We start from the raw sequence: 23,918 nt of genomic DNA on the forward strand, positions 1-23,918 counted from the left end.
TTATGTAGTAGCTGGAGATACCAAAGTTGCAAGACTGTACAGGTGAATACCACCCCTTTGCGTATTCTTGTTGTGAAGTCAGTTAAAACTAGTGTTTTCTCCACACATCAAATGTCCCTGGATAGAGAAATCTTCGGTGCTTACGTGTTGCATGTGTTTGTGCGAGCTACAGTTGTCCTCGGCCATTGTATTTTCTAAAAATTGTCTCTTTGCTGCTATTTAAACACAGTAAATGTTTATTATATTTTATTATACTTCGATTGTACTACAAAATAATAGGAAGTTCTCTACAATTACAATTAATTATATATTACATAAATGTAATAATGAAACAAATTACAGCGGGCTGGTCACGTGTTATGCGACAGTCACATTATTGTAGCATTTAGGTAAGTATAAAAATAAAATCATACACAATTATTTTTAGGGTGATGTCTGAAATAACAGGTATTGTATTATGTCCTATAACTAAACGAAATACTGCTCATTTACTAACTGTAAACTATAAATAACATCATTAAATGATAAAAGAAAATTATAAAAATCAAATCGTTAAATCAAATTACGAAATTCCATACTTCAAATCATACTCATTACACTCTGATCATTTCAAATATAATTATGTACCTATAAAAGTTGTATCTAAGATTAAAGTCACAGGTGTGACTCTTTAAAATAAACGTATACAAAAAAGTTTAAGGTTATGCAATATCACAACTAAACAGTCTGTTTGTGCAGACAAATAAATATAGTCACATAAAGATATAAATCACTAAAACATCTCACAACAGACTAATCACTGCTCCAAACGTGTGAAGTCCATGAGACGTGGAGTTAGTTTGTTTCAAATATTTTTTACTAGTACTGTACAACTCATCTTTACGTGCAAAATAGGACTTCATATTTGGAACAGATAATAATGCCGAAATTTTTGATACTCATAAAAATATGAATTTTTTTTGAAAGGACTAACTATTCTAATTTTTTTATCAGCTTGTTTATTGGCAAGAATACACCATTTTTTGCCTTTTGGTTTTATTGGTTATTACACGAAAACATGATTGCTAATATTGTTTGTATTAGAAGCGCATAGTGTACTGGTTTTGTCGTATTTACTTCAACCAACATAATTTTTCTCAAATTATTGCAAATGTTTTTAGTAAGCTCTAAGAAACACAAAATTTACATATGTCCCGGCGTTGCTCTAAGTAAGACTCAAATTCGTTTAAATTGCGGATTTGTTAAAAAAAATGAACTTCTAGAGAAATATTGCACGATTATTATTAAAATGAAAGCATATTATAAAAATTAAATGTAAAAAACAATATTATTTTAATAATGTTACATTAATTAAAACAGCTATTGTTGTCCTTGGCTCTAAAATATTGTATTAATCCCTAAATGCAATACATTATTTTAATATGAGAATGAAAAAATTAGTGCATAATTAGTGTATAGTACTTATCATATATCATCAGTACTCTCATTTAGTTTGCAAAATTTTGATCCAGATGTCCACTAACTACACAACTTATTAGCTAATTTCCTGTACTGAAAGATATACAAATTTTAAAATCATGTCACAAGCATTCCACAGTACGTGCATGAATTTGCATACATTATTTATCCACAAAACAGTGCATAAATATAATGTACACTGGAATGCTGCAGGCTTAGGGTTTAATGCTTCTGCGGAATGCTTCAAATTTTGTTCATTATTCGTTATTCCAAAAGGCTGAACGCCAGCGTTCAATCACAAGCGTCATATTTCAATTCAAAGCTAAGAAATAATGAGTTTTGAAATATGACGAACATTGTGTATATAAAACAAAAATCAAGAGATTCTTCGATATGTGGACGCCGCCAGTCCTCAAGTTTCAATTACCAAAGAGTCAAACGAAATATAGGAAAATATATCTAAAATACTGAGATTCGTGATATGTAGCTTTTTAGAGCGTGTGTCTTAGACGATAAGCTACATATTAAGAGCTAAAAACTTCCATTGTGTAATTTGGCCAACAGGAAAAGTCCAATAGGTTAGGAATTTTGACATCCAACATTTCTGTGGGCTCACTTTTCACTTCTCGCCACGGTTTCCCCTTCTGCATAGCTCTTCGCCGCGTGTAGCACCTATTTATAGAAACTGTACATTTCGATCGATTTCACTTAACCTGAAAAAGCGAAATTGTATATATTTAGTGACGAGCCTTGCTGCCATGATGCCTTGAGTTCACCACATGCATGTCATGTATTGAAATAATACAGCACAACTTTAAACGATATTTTACTTAATGGCATTGGAATACCAAAACACAACGAATGACGTCACCTCGAGACATAAGGTCGAAGTCTCAAACATAACAGCTGTCCCAACCATCAAAACGGAAAGCACTGATAAAGATTGCTTCACGGCCAAAATAAGCTGGATGGTGGCTGGCCTGGATTCTGGCTTGTTTCAAATTAACATTAGTGCTCACTAAGGAACTGAGTTAAAAAAGTTAGACTTAGAAGAAAAAATAATTTTGCTGTCGGATGTTGTTAAGTAGTAGCATTAGCTAGAAGACAGAGTCGCAATCTGACAGTGATTTATTAAGACAATCCAATACAACTACTACTATCATGTAAGATGCTGTCCTAAAATACTGTTACACTCGATTATATTGTAATTAGTAACACACGTTATGTGGGTCTTCAACTTGTGCAACTGTTTAGGTCAAGTCAGAATGTTGCTCTCTCATCAAAGTAATTCTAATATTCTCATTTTTTGGGAACGCGAGGAGTGAAGTTGTGTGATTTGTTTTATTTTGTCTATTTAGTGTCCAGGTTTAAATGTGTAATAACGGTAGTTTATTAACTGTTTAATATCTGTGAAAGTGCACAAATGTGGGAAAATCAAATAAAGCTGCTGGACGTAACTTATAGGGATCCTCCAAAAAGTCCATTGAAAAAATTTCAGTAAATGATCAATCACCATTTTACTGAAATTATATTATATTTCATCCCTCTCATTTCATTTAATTTCATCCCAGTTGATTAATGTCTCAAATTAATCATCTTCATTTCATTCTTAGTCAAGGTCTTAGTTACCAGCTCATAAAATCCCTTAAAAAATAATCATACTCATTGTATATGAACCAGGCAAATAAAGTCCTGGATGATGGGCCTGACCTGCGGCTAGTCGGAGTCGAGGTTGACGACGTCCTGCATGTGCGCGGGCGGGGCGTGCGCTACGGGCGGGGCTCGCTGGAGGGGGGGCCGCCCGCGGGGCCGGGTGCCGCCCAGCATGAGGTCGCGGGCTCGTTGCTGCTGCAGCGCCATGGCCACCGGATCGCGGCTGCCCAGTCCGCCTGCGTAGTACTTCGCACCCATTTGCTATAGTCACATATCCGTCGCGTTAATAGTAAATTAAATTATAAAACTTGATTGAACCCGTATTGTATTTTTTTTTAATATTTTGCACGATTTAGCCCAGAGGTTCCCAAACTTATTTTGTCTATCTACTGTCGACTTTGAGAATAAATTATTTTTTAGCGCCCCCATTTTTTCACCTACTCAAAAACCACTATAGCGAGAGCTCAGTCGGTGTCTAAGTCCTCCTAGATGAAATTACAAATCGCCTCCCAAGCCTCTACACAGCGCCCCCTTTTTTCTGGGTCTCTACAGCGCCCACAAGGGGGCGTTATCGCCCACTTTGGGAAAGTCTGATTTAGCCGAACGTTCGACAAAGGTAGTGATACTCACGTTCTGATGTTGCATGAGTTGTTGGAGTCGCATTTGTTGTTGTTGTTGCTGCTGTCTCTGCCAGGGCGGCTCGTACTGCAGCGAGCTGGAGCCGCTCGAGCCGCTGCCGGTCGCTACATTTACAACACATAGATAAATCAAAGGATTACAGCTGTAACGCATACATTAAAATTATAGAAAAAATAGTAAAAAAAACTACAATCACAGATTACAATTTTGGTCTTGGATTTTGGTCTTGAATTATTTGTGGAAGTCCAGAGAAGGTTTAAAAGGTAGATAAATATGAAAATGCTCAGAATTAAATAAAAATAACAATTTTGTTTTTCCTTTTATGTGTCCCGCATCAGATGGATTCCTTTTGTTTAAGTTTATTTTATACGCAAGTTTAGATCTTTTATTTATCGATTGAGGCACTACGAAGTCTGCCGGGTCAGCTAGTTTATTATATTAACGTATTAGAATGCCTTAAGTGGAAGCAACTTAATAAATTATAGTGTTTAACAATTTTTATAATTAATTTCTAAACAGTGTGTCAAGTCTGCTAATCTTACCGGCGTTCATAGCAGAGCCCATCATTGCAGGATTCATCATACTGGGCTGCGCATACTTATACATTTCGCTCATTTTCTGTATCATCTATAAGAACAAAACATTTTCAATATTATCTTTATATATTTCACAAAATCTCTTAATATAAATTAAGTGAAACAACGTCAATAGCTTTTATACAAGTGTCTATAAAATAAATATCAATTTAATATATAGAGGGGCGAAAAGCCATTTGGTTTATACTACATTTCGCTTAATACACGACATTTACCTTTGTAATTAAAGCTGCGTTTTATTTCTTATTAGCAACAACAGTTCGATGATAACATGATTTTAAAAAAATTCAAACTTTACATGTCTCACCTGTAAAGTTCCAAAAAATGTAGATTAAACCAAATTAGCCTTTCACCTCTCTATTTGATGCAAAGAAAATGACTGTGTATACTGTACCTCTAATATTAGAAATAATTAGAATAAACTAATAAAAAAATTACAGTGAATTAAAAGCAGTGTTCCTCGATTTGTGTGATGTTAATACAATATATAATCATGCATTAGTTATAATTAACCAATTTTATTATTTGTGTTAATCTACAACAACCTAAGAACGTTAAGATCGACATTAAACTTACGCCGTAATCGTATCCACCGAACATCTGAACAGATAAGCAAAATAATATGTTATAAAATATCTTTTGTAAATATGTATTATAAATATAATTAATCTGTAAAATTATAACTACGTCTAACAGAACGACAGTTGAATGTATGGCGATTCAATACGGGACTGGCCTCAAGGCACACAACCAATTGTTCTGGCTACACACTCTATATTACTTATACTCATCAAAAAAATTGTAATGTCAATTTCTTGCTAATTTCAATACTGTTTTACAAAAAGGTTTATTTTATTATTAATATTATATTATCCTTGCGTAAAGATATATTTATTGAAAGTATAGAAAAATCCCCATAATGTTTCAAATTACTCTACAATTATCATACCCGACGTGTTTCTGAACACCTGCTTAATTGTTGTGATTAGTATGCGTTTGACGTTATCGTAATACTGATTGATATAGCTACTCCGATAGGTATTTAAACATCCAAATTTTTGGACCAAAGTTTTTTTTAAAGAGATTTTATGACCTGGTAACTAAGATCTTTAAGTCATGTATTATTTTAATTTATATTCTTATTTTTAACAAAAATGATAATATGAAATGAAATGAAGATGATTAATTTGAGACAATCAACTGGGATGAAATTAAATGAAATGAGACGATATAGCATGAAATATAATCTCAGTAAAATGGTGGTCAGTTACTGACATATTTTCAGTGGACTTTTTGGAGGATCCCGAGAAGTTATGTTCAGCGGCTTTGTTTCATTTTCTCACATTTGTGCACTTTCACAGATGTTTAATGATTAATAAACCACCGTTATTACATATTTAAACCTGAAGAAACACCGAATAGACAAAAATAAAACAAATCACACAACTTCACTCCTCGCGTTCCCGCCAAAAAGTCCCTAGAACCAATGTAAAAGAAGTTTGGAAAAGATCACGTCAGTATCAATCACGTTTATTTTTCTATTCTGAACGCCTAAGCAACGACATAACTTATGCGAGGACAACACTGCTCTAGATTGTGTTCGTGACGACTGCCTGGGCGGAGTCAGTTAAGCTCGTTGCGTTAAGAGCGTTGCGTGATCTCAATGTCGTAGGACTGACGATCGCTGGAGCAGTCGGGATCCCGAGTGGAGACCGCGCAGCGGAAGACGTAACGTGGGACACCCCCTGGCTAGGTGGTGCGATGACCTTGGAACGGTGGCCGGCAAGAAGTGGATGAGGAGAGCCGTAGACCAGGCTCACTGGTGTGGATTGGGAGAGACCTATGTCCAGCAGTGGACGACTGTGGGCTGTTGATGATGATGATGATAATCTCAATATCGACTCACACCGACCGCAGGATTAGAGTTGTATATCATCGGCAACATGTCCCGGATCTGGCTGTCGGTGATGTTGGGCATGTCCTTGCGCAGCATGGCCGCCACCGCGTACGCCAGCTGCTGCTGTTGCGCCAGTAGTCCCGGCACTGGAATTATAATTGTATGATTATTGTGGCGGGTAGCCATCATAAATAATAATAATAATAGCAGCTATACTAAATGCATGCAGAATAGTGAGAAAGTTCCTACAGCTTGAAGAAAACCAAACTTACTACACATAATAAAAACTAGCCTAATAACTCATAGCTACTGTATATTACTTGGCCAAAAGCCCGTATATACAGTTCTACCGGCTCTGTCGACAGACTGAACTGAGAAAGGGGAAACCTATGAACATAATAATAATAATAAAGCCTTTATTCAGACAAAATACATTTTTTTTTTACATATACAATTATTATTTCATTTTATTAGTTTTTAATATGTTTCAGCCAGTTAGCCATCATAGAACACAAGATATTTGACAGATGTCTGAATCTCGCTTACGACATTTACAAGATAAGCTTACATATATAAAAGTTCCGAACAACAACATTTATTTTGGACCGTCTGTTCACCGAGCAATATCACCTGCTTGGTGGAAGATCTTCCCTTTGTCGTATATCTCCCCACATTATGATAACTTGAATTCTTTCAGCATATAATGGTGGTGTTACTATTATATGATGCAATGACTAGATTAAACTACTAAGAGCCGTGTCACTTGGTACAGCCGCTTCAAACGGAATTATGACTAACAATGTTGTAGATATTTTGAAAAAAAACTGTCATCATTTTGTTGTCATTTTGTCACCACGCCGACTTGAATTCATGCGCTATTAAAAATATGTATAATGGTTTAAAAAGGCAGCACTCACTCATTCCATTGTGCATGGGCCAGGCGGAGGGGAAGGGCGCGGGAGGCGGTCTGTTCTTTTCGTTCTCGAAGTCCTCCCAGGCGGCTTTACGTTCCTCCTCGGTTAAAGTCTCCTCTTCTTTGTTCTCCAATAGTGAGTCATGCTCATGATATTTGTAAATCTATATTTAAAAACTCAAATCAGTAATGAGAACTTGTTTTTATTGCTTAGTTGGATGGACGAACACACAGCCCACCTGGTGTTAAGTGGTTACTGGAGCTCATAGACATCTACAATGTAAATGCGCCACTCACATCGAGATATAAGTTCTAAGGTCTCTTTTTTTTCTTTTCTTTTCTTACCTAAGCTGGTAGCCTGGAGCGGCTATTCCAGCGTAACCGTAACTAGTAGGTGAGCTCACGGGGCTCAAACCTGACGACGATGCTAACACGAACCCTAGCAAGAGTCATGCTTTGCAGAATCTACCACCGGAAAGGTCTCAAGTATAGTTACAACGGCTGCCCCACCCTTCAAGCCGAAACGCATTACTGCTTCACGGCAGAAATAAGCAGGGTGGTGGTACCTACCGGTGTGGACTCACTCCTACCACCAGTAATCACGCAAATTAATTTTTGCGGGTTTTTTTTTTTGTTTTTTATTAGACGATGTTATTCATTCACCGTGGAAGTCAATAGTGAACTTTTGTTGAGTACGTATTTCATTAGAAAAACTGGTGCCCGTCTGGGATTCGAACACCCAGTGCATCGCTCGACACGAATGCTCCGGACGTCTTATCCTTAAGGCCACGACGACTTTAAAAGGTGTCGTCTGTACCTGCAGCTCGTGCTCCCGCAGCATCTCGGCGAACAGCCGGTCCTTGGGCAGCGCGGGGAGCTCGCGGGGCGCGAGCGGGGCGGGCTCGAACTTGTAGAGCTCGGCGAGGTCGTTCTCGGCGTAGTGCCGGTCTATCTGCTGCTCGTCGATCACGCGCTTCGAGATGGCTTGTTTGGTTACTTGCCGCTCGTAGATTTTTTCTTCCATTGTGCCCTAGATATAAAATTTATGTTTTCAATAGGAATTCAGTAGTTCCGAACCAAAATATTTATTTAACTTTAGGTTATTCAAACTTCAATTTCAATTTACTGAGTTCGCGTGGGTAGGTACCAGCACCGCGCCTATTTCTGCCGTGAAGCAGTAATGCGTTTCGGTTTGGGTGGGGCAGCCGTTGTAACTATACTGAGACCTTAGAACTTATATCTCAAGGTGGGTGGCGCATTTACGTCGCAGATGTCTATGGGCTGCAGTAACCACTTAACACCAGGTAGGTTGTTAGCTTGTCCACCCATAATTATTTACTGTCCATTTTTAAGGATTGTACATAATATATATCGCACCTTTAGAATTATAGAGACCAAGCCCAAAAGATGTCTTTTTTGGAATAAAGAATAGTTTTCAAACCGAAAAGACGCAGAGGAAGGGGAGGATGGGACGGAGTGAAAGAGACCAATGGATAAGTTTATAAAGGGATAAGCTACTTTTGGTCATTTAACTATTAAGAGTTGATTCAATTTCAATCGAGAGTCAATTTTTAATAATAATAAACAATGATATTTCAAGTATTATCAATACATAAAATTGACACTAATACTCACCATGGCCAAAAACCTGTACACATAACAAGGTTTCTTCTGTCCAAATCGGTAGACTCTGAAGATACTCTGCACGTCGTGCGAAGGGTTCCAAGACACATCAAATATGACCACGCGATTGGCCGCCACCAAGTTAATTCCGAGGCCACCCGCCCGAGTAGAGATCAAGAATAATCTAAAAGACATAAAATAAAACCATGACTTATACTGAATTCAATAACACAATTTTGTAACTCATTAATGTATACTTTCCAACCGAATCTTTAATCTATGAACGTGAGATTAAGCAGTTAATTTTTTTTTAATGAAGTTCACGCTCAGGGACAAATTAGATACGGAGAAAAAAAACAGTAACTATGAAGTTTTCACCTTGCTCTTGGATTATCTTCTCTGTTGAAATTCTTACACCAAATGGAGCGGTTCTCGCACGACGTAGAGCCATCTAAACGAAAATAATCTATACCGGGAGACCATGAACCTAAAAACATATTTATTTATTAATCATCATAAATACAAATTGTTCATACTCATTGTGTGCATAGAAAGTTTTATATTATGTAGAAAATATGAAATGAACGATTACTGTGAAAATGTTTTGATGATGTTTAAAAGGAAATTTTAGCGTTTTATTCTTAAAAACGATGTCTAACATACCCATGTGTCCGCCCAGTTTCTCATCGATCCGGCCTGCCTGAGTCGCGTCGTCTACTTTACCTAGGAAATGTTCTATGAGGTCCAATGAATACAGAGATTGTGAGAACACCAATCTGGAACAAAACAAAATTTAACATAAAAACTATTGTTTACAGTGCATGTTTGATCGCCTCATATTGGTCCAGCACTCAGTGTCGCTGCCCACATTCAGTGTATCACACGTATTCTCATTAGTTCCCGATAGATGGACTTATCCACTGCTGAATAATCTTCTACCGAATTTTGAAGCCAATGTACACTTTCCTGCTCGCCTCACACAGGTATTGTCAGCCGCCGACCGCATGCGTTGTTTCCGCAGGACGACGCAGCCCGGATTCAGTTATCCGTCAAAAATGCAATCGTATTTATTTTTTCTGACATGTTTTTATTGTACACAAACATTAACTAAGTTTTGTTACATATTTGATGTTAGTATCGACGCTTGAAAGACAAACGTGACTAAGCGACAATAACTGCTTTATACATAAATGTTAGGCAATAACCATGTTCGATGCGCAAAAAAAATAAAATATATTTCTAGGTCTATTAAAATCATTTCAATCCTACAGCAAGATTGGTTAAAATATAAATTTTTTCATGTATTTCAACTTTAAATTAGTCTACTGTACAGTTCACGCTTTTTTTTTATAGCTTAGATGGGTGGACGAGCTCACAGCCCACCTGGTGTTAAGTGGTTACTGGAGCCCATAGACATCTACAAAGTAAATGCGCCACCCACCTTGAGATATAACTTCTAAGGTATCAGTATAGTTACTTAGTTTGTCGCTTAGTCACGATTGCCTTTCAAGCGTCGGTATATAGTAGTAATATGTTTCGTATATAATTATGTTAGTATCCGCTACTCACAGTTTATCTCCGATGGCTTCGCACTGCCTCAATATGTCGAAGAGCAGAACAAGTTTATGCGAGTGCCGCATGTCTTCCAGCTCGTCCTCGGTGACAAGTTTGATCCACCACTCAGTCGGATTTTCATTTTTTACCTCAACCACTTCCTCGATGTCAGAATGATGATCTTCTTGTTCCACTAAAAAATCAGTTTAGGATATTTACTGTCTCTAAATATTACAATATAAAGTAGCTGTACGCCTCTGTTTCTCTGCTTACTTCGTCTTAAGCTAACCGATCTTGACATATTACTCACTAATAGAAAGAGCGATAACAAGGAATATCTAATATATAAAATTCTCGTGTCACAGTTTTCGTTGCCATACTCCTCCGAAACGGCTTGACCGATTTTGATGAAATTTTTTGTGCTTATCCGGTATCTATGAGAATCGGCCAACATCTATTTTTCATCCCCCTAAATGTTAGGGGTAGTCCACCCCTAAATTTTTATTTTTATTTTTTAGATAAAATTTTTAATTTCTATTTTTTTATGATACAGCATACAAAAATACATACAACCCTAAATTTTCACCCCTCTACGATCAACCCTTATTTTTTATTTGCTAATTAAAAACTTTAAAATTGTTTGCGAGAATTTTGTTTTTATTTTGTCATGACGTAGAATAAAAAAATTCATATTACTCTGAAATTTTCACCCCTCTACGATCAACCCCTATTTTTTATTTGTTAATTATAAACTTTAATTTTTTTTGCAAGATTTTCATTTTTATTTTTATTTTGTCATGAATTAAAATAAAAAATCTGATGTTACTCTCAAATTTTCATCCCTCTATGATCAACCCCTATTTTTTATTTGTTAATTATAAACTTTAATTTTTTTGGCAAGATTTTCATTTTTATTTTTATTTTGTCATGAATTAAAATAAAAAATCTGATGTTACTCTCAAATTTTCATCCCTCTATGATCAACCCCTATTTTTTATTTGTTAATTATAAACTTTAATTTTTTGGCAAGTTTTTTATTTTGTTTTGTCATGACTTAAAATTAAAAAAAATCATATTACTCTCAATTTTCACTGTTATACGATCAACCCCTATTTTTCCATCCCGATTAATATTTTTTTTATTCTATGCACAGATCCGCAATAAGGTTGCAAGATCGCAATAAATATTATAATTGTAGTACGATAAATTCTTATTCAGAATTTATAATTTCAAGTTGCGTTTATTATGTTTTTTTTTTAAATTCAATTTGATCTCCCGTCCTCTCCGGTCGACTACTGATCGACTATCTATCGATCAATTATCCCCGCCAGGTGTCACCACTCATCCAGCAAACATTTTAGTAGGGATGAGGACGAAGCCGGTCTCCTGTCTTACTTACTCACTATACATCATAGATTATACACTTAATATATTTGAGTGCTATACAATACTATACATTTTTCAGCCATGTTTTTTTGGTTTTATTTGTGTATCAATAGTATGTTCAGTAGGTCTGAGAATCGGCTACTATCTATTTTTCATACCCCTAAGTGAAAAGGATTGTCCACCCCAAACATTTATTTTTTATTTTAATTTTTTGGATATATTGTTTTTGTTTATAATGAGGTATTATGTGGTTAAATGAGGTTTTTTTTTCTACAGTAGAATTTCCCTAGAAATCTTATTTAAGGCAACACAACGTTTGCCGGGTCAGCTAGTATATTGTATATTTTATGGGCAAAATACAGTGACTCTAACACTTATGTCAAAAAAAAGTTTTCATATGTTTAATGAAGCTAACGCTGTTCTAATCTTATTCGCTCTAGTATGCTCCACTGAAGCAAAGCTGCAAGCTGACAGCATTTTTTTTAAATAAAGGCGTCAACTATTTGCTTTACTGAATGTCAAAATGTTAGCACTCCCAAGTACTCAGAATTAACAACTTATAATTATTATAGCTAATTGACTTACTCATCTAAGTTAAACGAATAGAAACAAAATATTCTTACTTAATAAAGTTTTCGCTTACAATCTTACAGGACTAAATCGGTAATTATCTTGAAACTACATAAAATAGAATATTTGAAAAATAAAAAGTTGGATGAAGCCACAAGAATGTTTTAATTTTAAATCTATTAGGTTAAAAGTTCAATAATAATTTCCATTTACCTGGGTTGGCCCTGGTCCCCCGACGCGTCGAAGCTTTAGAGTCTTTCGCCTTGCTCTTCTTAGCTGCTTTCTTCTTCTTACTCTTTTTTTGACTGTCGTCACTCACATCTGATGAGTCGTCGGAAGACTCCTCTGTTGAAGTTTCCTGTAAAATATTTCTTTAAACTTGATGGATTGACTTTATCCAGTGATAGGATACATTTAAAAGTTAATGCTGATTAGTCACCCGTTGTATTTCGCGAGTGGACATTGGGACTATATCGCGATCATGTTTATTCTACATTTTTATTACAAAACCGCAAAAAAATTAATTAATTTGTATAATGATTGAATTGGATGCATCTTGTGAGTCCTCACTGGTAGGTACTACCACCCTACCTATTTATGTCTTAAGGTAGTAGTGCGTTTCGGTTTGAAGGGCGAGGCAGCCGTTGTACTGTAACTGACACTTAGAACTAATGTTCCAAAGATGGGTGGCGGCATTAACGTTAGTAGGGGACCGTGAGCACGTCCGCCGACCTAAACAATAAGCGGAAAGAGGTCGACACCACACATGCAAATGGAAAAATCCTATGCCATCAGTTTCTTCCATTTATATAATACTAGCGACCCGCTACTCTACTCGCTTCGGAAACTGTAAGATTTCTCAACTATTTAATGGATGTTATTATACATATAAACCTTCCTCTTCAATCACTCTATCTATTAAAAAAAACGCATCAAAATCCGTTGCGTAGTTTTAAAGATTTAAGCATACACAGGGATATGGGGACAGAGAAAGCGACTATGTAGTGATACTTACTATAATTTAAACATAATAATATATTGTTGTCGTTGTTTCTCTGTTAGTATCTAAAATCTAATCACGGGCATACCTCAGGCGTGGAGTCGTCGTCAATGAAGTCCACAAGTGATCCTTCGGAGTCTTCTTCTTCTCTTTCTCTCTGTAAATAGTAAAATGCAACTTGTTTGATTCTTGTTTCTTTTGTCACTACAGAGAAGTTTGTTGTAGTAGATGTTATTAAGTTTTACTTTAAAGCATGACCAGCCACTTGGGAACGGACCCAATTATTTTAAAAGGCTCTTTAACAACCTAAGACATACAAAAAAATGTCCTTGCTGTTTTATAAAAATATAATTGTGTCAATGTGTATGTAACTTATTACAGTACACCAAACTCTACGAGTTTCTGTCCGTGTGACAAATTTTATCTAATATATAAAATTCTCGTGTCACAGTTTTCGTTGCCATACTCCTCCGAAACGGCTTGACCGATTTTGATGAAATTTTTTGTGCTTATCCGGTATCTATGAGAATCGGCCAACATCTATTTTTCATCCCCCTAAATGTTAGGGGTAGTCCACCCCTAAATTTTTATTTTTATTTTTTAGATAAAATTTTTAATTTCTATTTTTTTATGATACAGCATACAAAAATACATACAACCCTAAATTTTCACCCCTCTACGATCAACCCTTATTTTTTATTTGCTAATTAAAAACTTTAAAATTGTTTGCGAGAATTTTGTTTTTATTTTGTCATGACGTAGAATAAAAAAATTCATATTACTCTGAAATTTTCACCCCTCTACGATCAACCCCTATTTTTTATTTGTTAATTATAAACTTTAATTTTTTTTGCAAGATTTTCATTTTTATTTTTATTTTGTCATGAATTAAAATAAAAAATCTGATGTTACTCTCAAATTTTCATCCCTCTATGATCAACCCCTATTTTTTATTTGTTAATTATAAACTTTAATTTTTTTGGCAAGATTTTCATTTTTATTTTTATTTTGTCATGAATTAAAATAAAAAATCTGATGTTACTCTCAAATTTTCATCCCTCTATGATCAACCCCTATTTTTTATTTGTTAATTATAAACTTTAATTTTTTGGCAAGTTTTTTATTTTGTTTTGTCATGACTTAAAATTAAAAAAAATCATATTACTCTCAATTTTCACTGTTATACGATCAACCCCTATTTTTCCATCCCGATTAATATTTTTTTTATTCTATGCACAGATCCGCAATAAGGTTGTAAGATCGCAATAAATATTATAATTGTAGTACGATAAATTCTTATTCAGAATTTATAATTTCAAGTTGCGTTTATTATGTTTTTTTTTTAAATTCAATTTGATCTCCCGTCCTCTCCGGTCGACTACTGATCGACTATCTATCGATCAATTATCCCCGCCAGGTGTCACCACTCATCCAGCAAACATTTTAGTAGGGATGAGGACGAAGCCGGTCTCCTGTCTTACTTACTCACTATACATCATAGATTATACACTTAATATATTTGAGTGCTATACAATACTATACATTTTTCAGCCATGTTTTTTTGGTTTTATTTGTGTATCAATAGTATGTTCAGTAGGTCTGAGAATCGGCTACTATCTATTTTTCATACCCCTAAGTGAAAAGGATTGTCCACCCCAAACATTTATTTTTTATTTTAATTTTTTGGATATATTGTTTTTGTTTATAATGAGGTATTATGTGGTTAAATGAGGTTTTTTTTTCTACAGTAGAATTTCCCTAGAAATCTTATTTAAGGCAACACAACGTTTGCCGGGTCAGCTAGTTGATATATAAAACTTGTTAAATATTTGCTAATCGATTTATTGTGGATTTCAATAACATCGACTCTCAACTCAACTAAATCAAATACTAAATACCTAGTTTATACATTGAAGACAGGGTGCCCTGAAGTAATATTCCAATTTGAACTGATCTACACTAAATACATATTAAAAAAATCTTGATATAGTCTTAAGTCACTAAAACTAAGCAGAATATCACATAAGTACTTTTTAGTACTATGAAGTACTTTTTATCAAATCGTGTAACCCCAGAATGGATCAGGGAGCCAGATGTTATTGCATCAACACTGAGCTGCTTTAAGTACAGGCTCGACTGAGTCTCCACAGCTGAAGACACATCAGCTTATTAAGCGCCAGTGTTTAAAAACTATATATATAAAAATGAATTGCTGTTCGTTAGTCTCGCTAAAACTCGAGAACGGCCGGACCGACTTGGCAAATTTTGGTATTGAATTATTTGTGGAAGTCCAGAGAAGGTTTAAAAGGTAGATAAATATGAAAATGCTCGGAATTAAATAAAAATAACAATTTTGTTTTTTTTTTTTTTTTTTTTTTTTATTGCCTTTGTAGGCAGACGAGCATACGGCCCACCTGATGGTAAGTGGTCACCGTCGCTCATGGACGTCAGCAATGCCAGGGGCAGAGCCAAGCCGCTGCCTACCATAAAGAACTCTCCGCAAGCCTCGTTTGAAGAAGGACATGTCATAGCGCTCGGAAAACACCGTGGAGGGGAGTTCATTCCAAAGCCGGATGGTACGTGGCAAAAAAGATCTTTGGAAACGCACTGTCGATGAACGCAGCGGTTCCAGATAATATGGATGAACTCTGCTCCGATGGCGGGAGGTGCGATGATAAAAAGGAGATGAGGGAATCATCTCGAATAATTCTTCAGAGCATTCCCCATGGACCATGCGGTATAAAACACAGAGAGAACCGAAGTCCCTCCGTAGACCCAGAGGTTCCAAGCGATCCGCGAGAGCAGGACTATCGACCATCCGAACAGCCCGTTTCTGTATGGAGTCAAATGGAAGTAGCTGGTATTTGGGAGCCCCGGCCCAGAGGTGAGAGCAGTACTCCACGCGAGGTCGGACCTGCGCTTTATAAAGCGCAAGTCTCTGTCCAGGCGTGAAATACCGCTTCGCTCTGTTGAGAACTCCCAACATTTTAGAGGCCAGTGTTTTCACTTTGATGTCTCCCCCGTCGGACGGATTTATTTTGTTTGTTTTAAGTTTATTTTATACAGAAGTTCTGGTTTTTTATTTATCGATTGAGGCACTACGAAGTCTACCGAGTCAGCTAGTGACAAATAAGTATATAGTTACTTTCTTTTGCTGCATAATCTCGTAGCGTTCAGAGTTGTACTTGAGAACGAGCGGATGCGTCCATATCCTCTGCAGCGACTGGAAGTCGGGGAACAGGAATCCTGATGATTTCCCTGGCATCGGCCTGTAAACCACAGCACATTCAGTATGAAGATGCACGGCACCACCGACAACATTTGCTTATATATTTCGATCAAGTCAGAATTGACAACTGAACACTGAACTATATTTTCAATATATTTTTGGAACGAAGTTTCTTATGGGACGATGCGGAGGGGTACCCTAACCGGGAAAAAACGTCCGTAACGTAAGATTTTTATTAGTAATGCACACAGTGTACGACTTAACTTTGTAATAACGTACAAAAAATAACATATTTTTTTATCATTCATTGAGCACGATCTCAGAGCGTTCGTTTGCGCAATACACTAACTCTTATGCAAACAACCGTGAATGAAGTGTACCACAATAAGTTCGACACGTTACCGAATGACCGTGGGTTGTTGCGAAACCTTCATTTTTATTTTCTTTATACCTCGAATGAAACTTTATATTAATATTTTTATAGTAAAGAACTTTGTTCTTATCCGGTACCCACGACACCACACATCTTTTTTGTATAGGTACTGTATGTAATGTGAGTCATGTCCACAGAAGCTGTATTGTATGATAACTCTAACTAACGGTACGGATAACGGTTGCATCTCGTCAGCAAGGCCTGGTGCGAAGTTTCAGCAATAAAAATTAAGTAAACACTTTTAAACTATAGATTTATACTATAGATTTACCTTCGTGAATAGTTTTCCAAATAATGTTGGTACAGTTTGACTTGTACTTCGCTGAGAGTAATGAAGAGTACGTATTCGTGCTTCGGAGGCAGGAAAGGCGCTAGCACTCCGTAATCCCTCCTCTAAAACATAAATACATTTAGTAAATATTAAAGAATAACTTCTCGTCAATTATTATGAATATACTGAACAAAATTATTCCTACTGAATTCAATCGACTTAAAGAATCAATTTTGGAGGCAAAAATTTAAAGTATCTATAAACTTTTTAAGCTGAATTTTGTTTCAAGCGGTTTTTTTCCAGTTTTTCGTTCTTAAATAGCGTTAGTGCAACAAGTATGGATTATATACATTGATCTAGATCATACATTCATGTCTGAAGTTAGAGTTGAACTTATCTTTGGGAGAAGTAGTAGTAAGCCTTGATCGACAAATCGAGATTGAAATTAGTACAATGGTTAGGTTAGAAAATACCCTGAAAATATTAACATATTACTTGATGTGTGAAGTAACTTATCAGAATTGGCCTTTGTAAGTTTTTAACAACGACCAAAGCTATAAACAAACATACAAAAATTTAAATGACTGTTCTAGGCAGAGATGAGAAAACCACAGCCCAAAAATGAGCACTTTTTATTATGTATAGACACTTTAGTTACAGTTGTAGTATAGATATCAAATCAAATAAAAAAAAAATTATTCAACATAAATGAAAGTACATACTTGTTGAACGTCAAAAGAACTACCGCCAATTCACAAAAACTAGCCTCCGTCCTGAGAAAAGCTGGCAAGAAACTCAGCGGGCATGTCTTTTTTTTCTAAATATTAGATTTTTCTAAATATTCATTTTTGCAAGATATGAAAACGCTCGGAATTATATAAAAACAAACAATTTTGTTTTTCCTTTGATATGTCCCCCGTCGGACGGATTCCTTTTGTTTGTTTTAAGTTTATTTTATACAAAAGTTTAGGTCTTTTATTTATCGATTGAGGCACTACCAAGTCTGCCGGGTCAGCTAGTTATTAATCAAATCAAATCAAATGAAATCAAAAAAGTTTAATTCAACATAAATTAAAGTACATACTTGTTGAACGTCAAAAGTACTACCGCCAATTCACAAGAATTAGCCTCCGTCCTGAGAAGAATTGGCAAGAAACTCAGCGGGCATGTCTTTTTTTTTTTTTTTTGAAATATTAGATTTTTTATTTTATTTTAAATATTAGTTTTTTTTTTAAATATTAATTTTTACAGTAAGTAATTATAACATAACAATTATTGCAATATTGAAGTGCCGGAGCGAGCAACTCATTCCCATTTTGTGCAATCTTCTAGATAATCATAGACTTTATAGTAAGCTTTATTGCACAGATATTCTTTAATAGTTTTCTTAAACCTATGTATATGTAGGTTCTGAACATCTTGTGGGATTTTGTTGTACAGGCGCACAGACAAACACCCGAATGAATTTCGTATCTTATGTAACCTACTCATCGGCACAACAAGCTTGTGTTTGTATGCTGTATAAGATACCTGCACTGCTCCGTCCAACATCTTGTGTAGGACGTGCGAGCGCCTCTTCATGACGCGGATGTCGTGCTCGGTGGAGTCCGTGTACTGCCCGTTGGTGATCGGGTTCACGAAACGGTTCAGGTACTCGTTGTACTTGCCCAGCAGGTTCGGCTTCACGAACTGCACCATGCAGTAGTCTGCCGGGACAATAAAACAGTAGGTATCAATAAACACATCTTGTTTTTTAAACTTTACTAGCTTTTGCCCGCGACTTTATTTATTTATTTAAAAAAAAGTACTGCCACATCACAAACAATTGAGTCGTCTATTATCAAAGGTGGCAATCTGTGCATTTGGACAAAAAAATGTTATTGATATGTCAATACAGATTGATTTGAATATAATCGTCTCCTTCAAAGAATACGGTTCAAAACCTGCATTAAATAAAGGTTAATGGTTAACCTGTTATTTATCTAAGATGTCGTTCCGAAGAGTTTTGTGACTGCCAATGGAATACAAAGTCAATAATTCGTTTTTCTGATTTACCAATATTGTTCAAAAGTCAGATTGCCGGCTTTGATAATAGACGACTCAATTAACATTGAAAATAAAACTATTTAATTTATGGCCTGATGCATGTGACAATAATGGCGTACATAACATTGGCAATTCATCGGCCCGAAGATGGAATACAATAATAAAAATAAAAAGGATACCTAACGAAAACGTACTTTGAAATTCAAATTTAACAAGTAAAAAGAAAAAAAAAGAAATGTCAATATAATATCAAGTTAGCTTAAAAAACGTTATAGTGAGAAAACCTTAATATACAGACATATGCTGTCGCAGACTTTTTTTTGGATCTTTTAAAGGGGAACATTCTGTCATACATTATTTTAGCGAAACTTTAACCATTTCTGCAGCGCACGCAGCGGAAGCTCTCAAAAGGGGAAAATAACCCGATTTTCAAACATTCTTTATTGCTGCTCCGCTTGTATTGGTCTTAGCGTGATGTTATATAGCCTATACCTATAGCCTTCCTCGGTAAATGGGCTATCTAACACTGATTTTTTTTAAATCGATCCAGTAGTTCTTGAGATTAAACGTTCAAACAAATAAACTCTTCAGCTTTATAATATTAGTGTAGATATGACCAATCTTTATAGGATTCTATTATTGGATGTGCTTTGCTGAGATCATAAAATCGTTGTATCAAAAGGTATCGAAATTCATTTTGTATTATTGTATTTAATTATATTTTAAAGATAGATGGGAAAATAAAAAATAAGCTTGCAGAGGGTCAATGCGATAAGATCAACTAAAACTATCCAATAACTTTCTTTGCTTCTTTTTTATTGCCTGTGTAGGCAGAGGAGCACATGGCTCACCTGATGATAAACTAGTTACCGGCGGTCGTGGACACCAGCATTACCATGGGCAAAGCCAAGTCGCTGCCTACCAATAAAATACTTCATATTTTACGTGAGAATTCAAAAATTGTATCCAAGCCTTACATTCTTTCAGATTATTCTGTAGGGGCGTCCCAGTAAGTACGATGCGACGTAGCGTCTTCACTTTGTTCATAGACTGCGAGAGGCTTGTCTTTTCGTTTTTCAGAAGATGACCCTCGTCACATACTACTAGATCTGGACCTGTTGAGATAAAATGAGATAAGCATTTAAAACACATATTTAATGTACGTCAATATTGGGACAATTATTTCTATTTTAAAATCCTCTTCATCATCAAGAATCCTCTTATGGATTTCTATTAGAGAAGTTTCAAAGCATACTGTTACAATCTTAAGGTTCAGACGTTGCGTCACTAACCGGGGTCAACCAAGCTCTCCTGGAAGTTCTTGAGCATTTTCTTCTTAAATTTCTTAGTGTTGTCGGCTGAGAGATTCCGGAACATTTCATAGCCGAGAACGCAAACACCTCCGCTTTTGTACCACTGACTCAATTGGAATGCGCGTTCTGAATTTTGTTTGAACCTACGAAAACAATATTTTGATAATCGGATGGATTCGTGGCACATTTCATGTAAATAAGGCTAATAACTTAATTTTACTTTTTCTAATAACAAAAATGAAACATTAATTAGCATTCAAGCAGTTTTTATTATCATCTTCATCATAATGTCTATGAAAGATACACCAATTATGTCTCAATAATACTGTCTGGGGTGTGACGGCAAGCCAAAATATTAGTGAAATCCAAACCATAGGTCGTATTCTCATTGCTTGTACTTTCATAACGACTTTCTTGGGATGATTAGTTGCAGTGATTTCCCCTTGCCTTCTGTCCCAGTTCTTTTGGAGATTATTTAGATCTCCAGGCTGCTGAAGCCTCTTCTGGTAGGTTACCCAGCCAGATGTTAGAGGTTATACCACCACAGTTCACCACAAACCGAGAGGAGTGGCGATAGCTCGTGAGGCGCATAGTCTCTTTGACAAGAGTGATACGACATACGAAACCATAGATCAGTGAATACCTGGAGAGTTCGTACACGTCGACTTCAAAGTTGTTCTCGGCGTGTTTCAACCACATGCGGAACTCGTTGACCCAGTTGAGGACCGTGGACAGCGGGCACACCACCAGCACCCTGCTCACGCCGGTCAGCGACCCGTGCGTCAGCAGCGTGTGCGTCAGCGATATCACCTGGACACGTCAGACATATGTAGGACGACGGCAATAAACTATATTTTTTTTTAAATCATTCAAGTTTACTTTTCTTTCCTGAGAACGTTTATATGGTAATAATGGGGGTGCACCTAAATCTGTTTACAATTATTTTAGTTGAACCTTGTTAAGGCAGGTACCAACAATCTAATTGAATCAAGTTACTCGGACCATGATGGTAGTCCTTGTTGAATTCTAAGTGCACTCGTTAAAAACACTAACAACTTCAGCAGCTAAGGTTTTGGACAGCTGTAGTAGAAGTGTAGTAAGTAAAGGCTGCTTTTTTTTTAAAATATAAGAATAACTTACTTGTAACGTTTTTCCCAGGCCCATACAATGTGCCAAAATACACCCAGAGCCCTTGTCCTTTTTTATACGTTTCACACTTTCAAAGCACGCATCCCACATGAACTTTATTCCGTTTGCCTAAAATATGTATTACGTTTATAAGAATCATAACCAAAACATATATCATGAAAAATATTAGGGTAACAATGGCAAGGCAGTAAATGACATCAGCGTTCTATGGTGTAGTAACTTGTCCAGAACGACTGTAAGCGTTATTATTTTTATTTACAGATAAATGTAACTTATAGTTAAAGCCATACCTGATGTGGCTTTAGTTTTTTGACAAGGCCTCTGTCAACTTGTATGAGCGGCTCCTTGGTCTCTGGGTCGAAATCAAGAACAACCTTCTCCAAGACCACTTCATCAGGTTTTCCAGATTCATCAAATTCCAGATTGTTGTACTGCAATTACAAGCTTACTAACAGACACATTCTAGTTTAAAAAAATATGCAGTTAGTAAACATACAAAAATAACTTACCAATTTCTGTCTCTCAGCGATTCTAGCAATCCTCTCCTTCTCCTGGCGCGCCGCTTTTTTGGTAGCCTCTTCCAGCTGGTCTTTACCCATAACCTTATGAAATCATTACAAAGTTCAGTCATATAATATTATTTCTATAATCTTTTTCAATAAAACAATCTATTTAATAGGGATATCATACTTTACATGTTATATCTATCTCACTTTGCAGTGTATTTTATTAATATATTAGCTGACCAAGCAGACTTCGTAGTGCCTAAATCGATAAATAAAAGACCTAAACTTTTGTGTAAAATAAACTTAAAGCAAACAAAAGGAACACGTCCGACGGGGGGGGAGACATCAAATGAAAAATAAAATTGTTATTTTTATTTAATTCCGAACATTTTCATATTTATTTACCTTTTAAACCTTCTCTGGACTTTCACAAATAATTCAAGACCAAAATTAGCCAAATCGGTCCGGCCGTTCTCGAGTTTTAGCGAGACTAACGAACAGCAATTCATTTTTATAGATATAGATTTTACTTTTGTAAACGGAACTGATTTTTTTTCTAAACTGCTGTACAAAAACATACTCGAATATTTTTTTATTGCATTCATTGTTGAATGAGTTTACCGAGCACCTCCATGTGATGTCCGGAGTCCAGTAGCATTGCAACGTCTTGAGACATGAGATCGAAGTCTCTATTGTAAAATGTACAACAGCTGTCTCAAGTTACATACTAGAAATATTGACTGCTTCGCGGCATATATGTGCAGGATGGTGGTACTTATCTGTGCGAAGTTATAACGTGAGGGGACTTCCCTTTCTAGTAGATTACACGACGAAAATGTAAGTAAATATTTTACCTTACGTATATTTTTCCTTCCATGTTTATTCCTACCCTCAGTCTCTTCTTCCGAATCTGAACAATCGCTCTCATTTATCTGTTTGATTCTACGCCGTTTCTTCTTACTGAAAACATTTTAAATTGCAGTTTTGAGTCAAATTACCTAGTCCAAATTATTTCAAAGCCGTTTGAAGGGTGGGGCAGCCGTTGTAACTATACTGAGACCTTAGAACTTATACCTCAAGGTGGGTGGCGCATTTACGTTGTAGATGTCTATGGGCTCCAGTAACCACTTAACACCAGGTGAGCTGTGAGCTCGTCCACCCATCTAATAAAAATGCAATAAAAAAAGTCCTTTGTATCATTAAAACCACAAAGGCTTGAATCCTCCAACTACTAAGTATGTCCCTAGTACACAATACTAACACAACAAAGGCGACTTACTTTCCATCGGAACAAGACCCGGACGCGTCACTTTCACTTCCCTTCTTCTTCCGTTTGCTCTTCTTGTTGGATTCAGAGCTCTCCTCAGAGTCCTCGAAGTCGCTCAGCTTGACTTCTCGGTCCTCCTTCTTGCGAGACGAACCGGCTTCAGAGTCCGACGAGATGGCGTTCGCCTTACGTCGTTTTGATTTTAAACTGAAAATAATAATCAATTATCTTATTTTGTTCTTATTTTTTTATTTATCAAAATTTGTATTAAGTGTATACTGTATAGTGACAATGTGATTCCATGACTAATAATATACAATGCATAGCCTGTCCAACTTCCAGGTGCTTGCCAGTAACTTTTCAAGGATTAACTGGTCATTGACTAATGGACCCATAATAAAGCTACACATCTAAC

General features: G+C 36.0%; 1 protein-coding gene across 10 annotated transcripts in view; it reads right to left on the reverse strand.

The window, feature by feature from the left end:
- Positions 1-233: 233 nt before the first annotated feature.
- Positions 234-23,918, reverse strand: part of LOC134200586 (transcriptional regulator ATRX homolog) — a 33,555-nt gene continuing 9,870 nt past the window's right edge. For 4 of the 10 annotated variants that reach the window (XM_062673741.1, XM_062673744.1, XM_062673742.1 and 1 more), the window contains 25 exons: positions 23,516-23,710; positions 23,091-23,196; positions 22,240-22,332; positions 22,021-22,161; positions 21,722-21,838; positions 21,225-21,391; positions 20,561-20,724; positions 20,246-20,383; positions 18,753-18,928; positions 17,223-17,344; positions 16,435-16,558; positions 13,378-13,446; positions 12,503-12,647; positions 10,349-10,526; positions 9,443-9,555; positions 9,158-9,266; positions 8,792-8,963; positions 7,974-8,186; positions 7,161-7,320; positions 6,253-6,389; positions 4,923-4,946; positions 4,293-4,377; positions 3,742-3,854; positions 3,169-3,372; positions 234-2,171 (listed from right to left, as the gene is read on the reverse strand). In XM_062673741.1, coding sequence (XP_062529725.1) covers positions 3,175-3,372; positions 3,742-3,854; positions 4,293-4,377; positions 4,923-4,946; positions 6,253-6,389; positions 7,161-7,320; positions 7,974-8,186; positions 8,792-8,963; positions 9,158-9,266; positions 9,443-9,555; positions 10,349-10,526; positions 12,503-12,647; positions 13,378-13,446; positions 16,435-16,558; positions 17,223-17,344; positions 18,753-18,928; positions 20,246-20,383; positions 20,561-20,724; positions 21,225-21,391; positions 21,722-21,838; positions 22,021-22,161; positions 22,240-22,332; positions 23,091-23,196; positions 23,516-23,710 — 3,259 coding nt within the window. In that variant the 3' untranslated portion in view covers positions 234-2,171; positions 3,169-3,174. The remainder of the gene's footprint in view (positions 2,172-3,168; positions 3,373-3,741; positions 3,855-4,292; positions 4,378-4,922; positions 4,947-6,252; positions 6,390-7,160; positions 7,321-7,973; positions 8,187-8,791; positions 8,964-9,157; positions 9,267-9,442; positions 9,556-10,348; positions 10,527-12,502; positions 12,648-13,377; positions 13,447-16,434; positions 16,559-17,222; positions 17,345-18,752; positions 18,929-20,245; positions 20,384-20,560; positions 20,725-21,224; positions 21,392-21,721; positions 21,839-22,020; positions 22,162-22,239; positions 22,333-23,090; positions 23,197-23,515; positions 23,711-23,918) is intronic. The other 6 variants (XM_062673743.1, XM_062673740.1, XM_062673736.1 and 3 more) reach the window with 5 other exon arrangements.

This window comes from Bombyx mori, chromosome 18, assembly GCF_030269925.1.
Source record: "Bombyx mori chromosome 18, ASM3026992v2".
Classification (NCBI taxonomy): domain Eukaryota; kingdom Metazoa; phylum Arthropoda; class Insecta; order Lepidoptera; family Bombycidae; genus Bombyx; species Bombyx mori.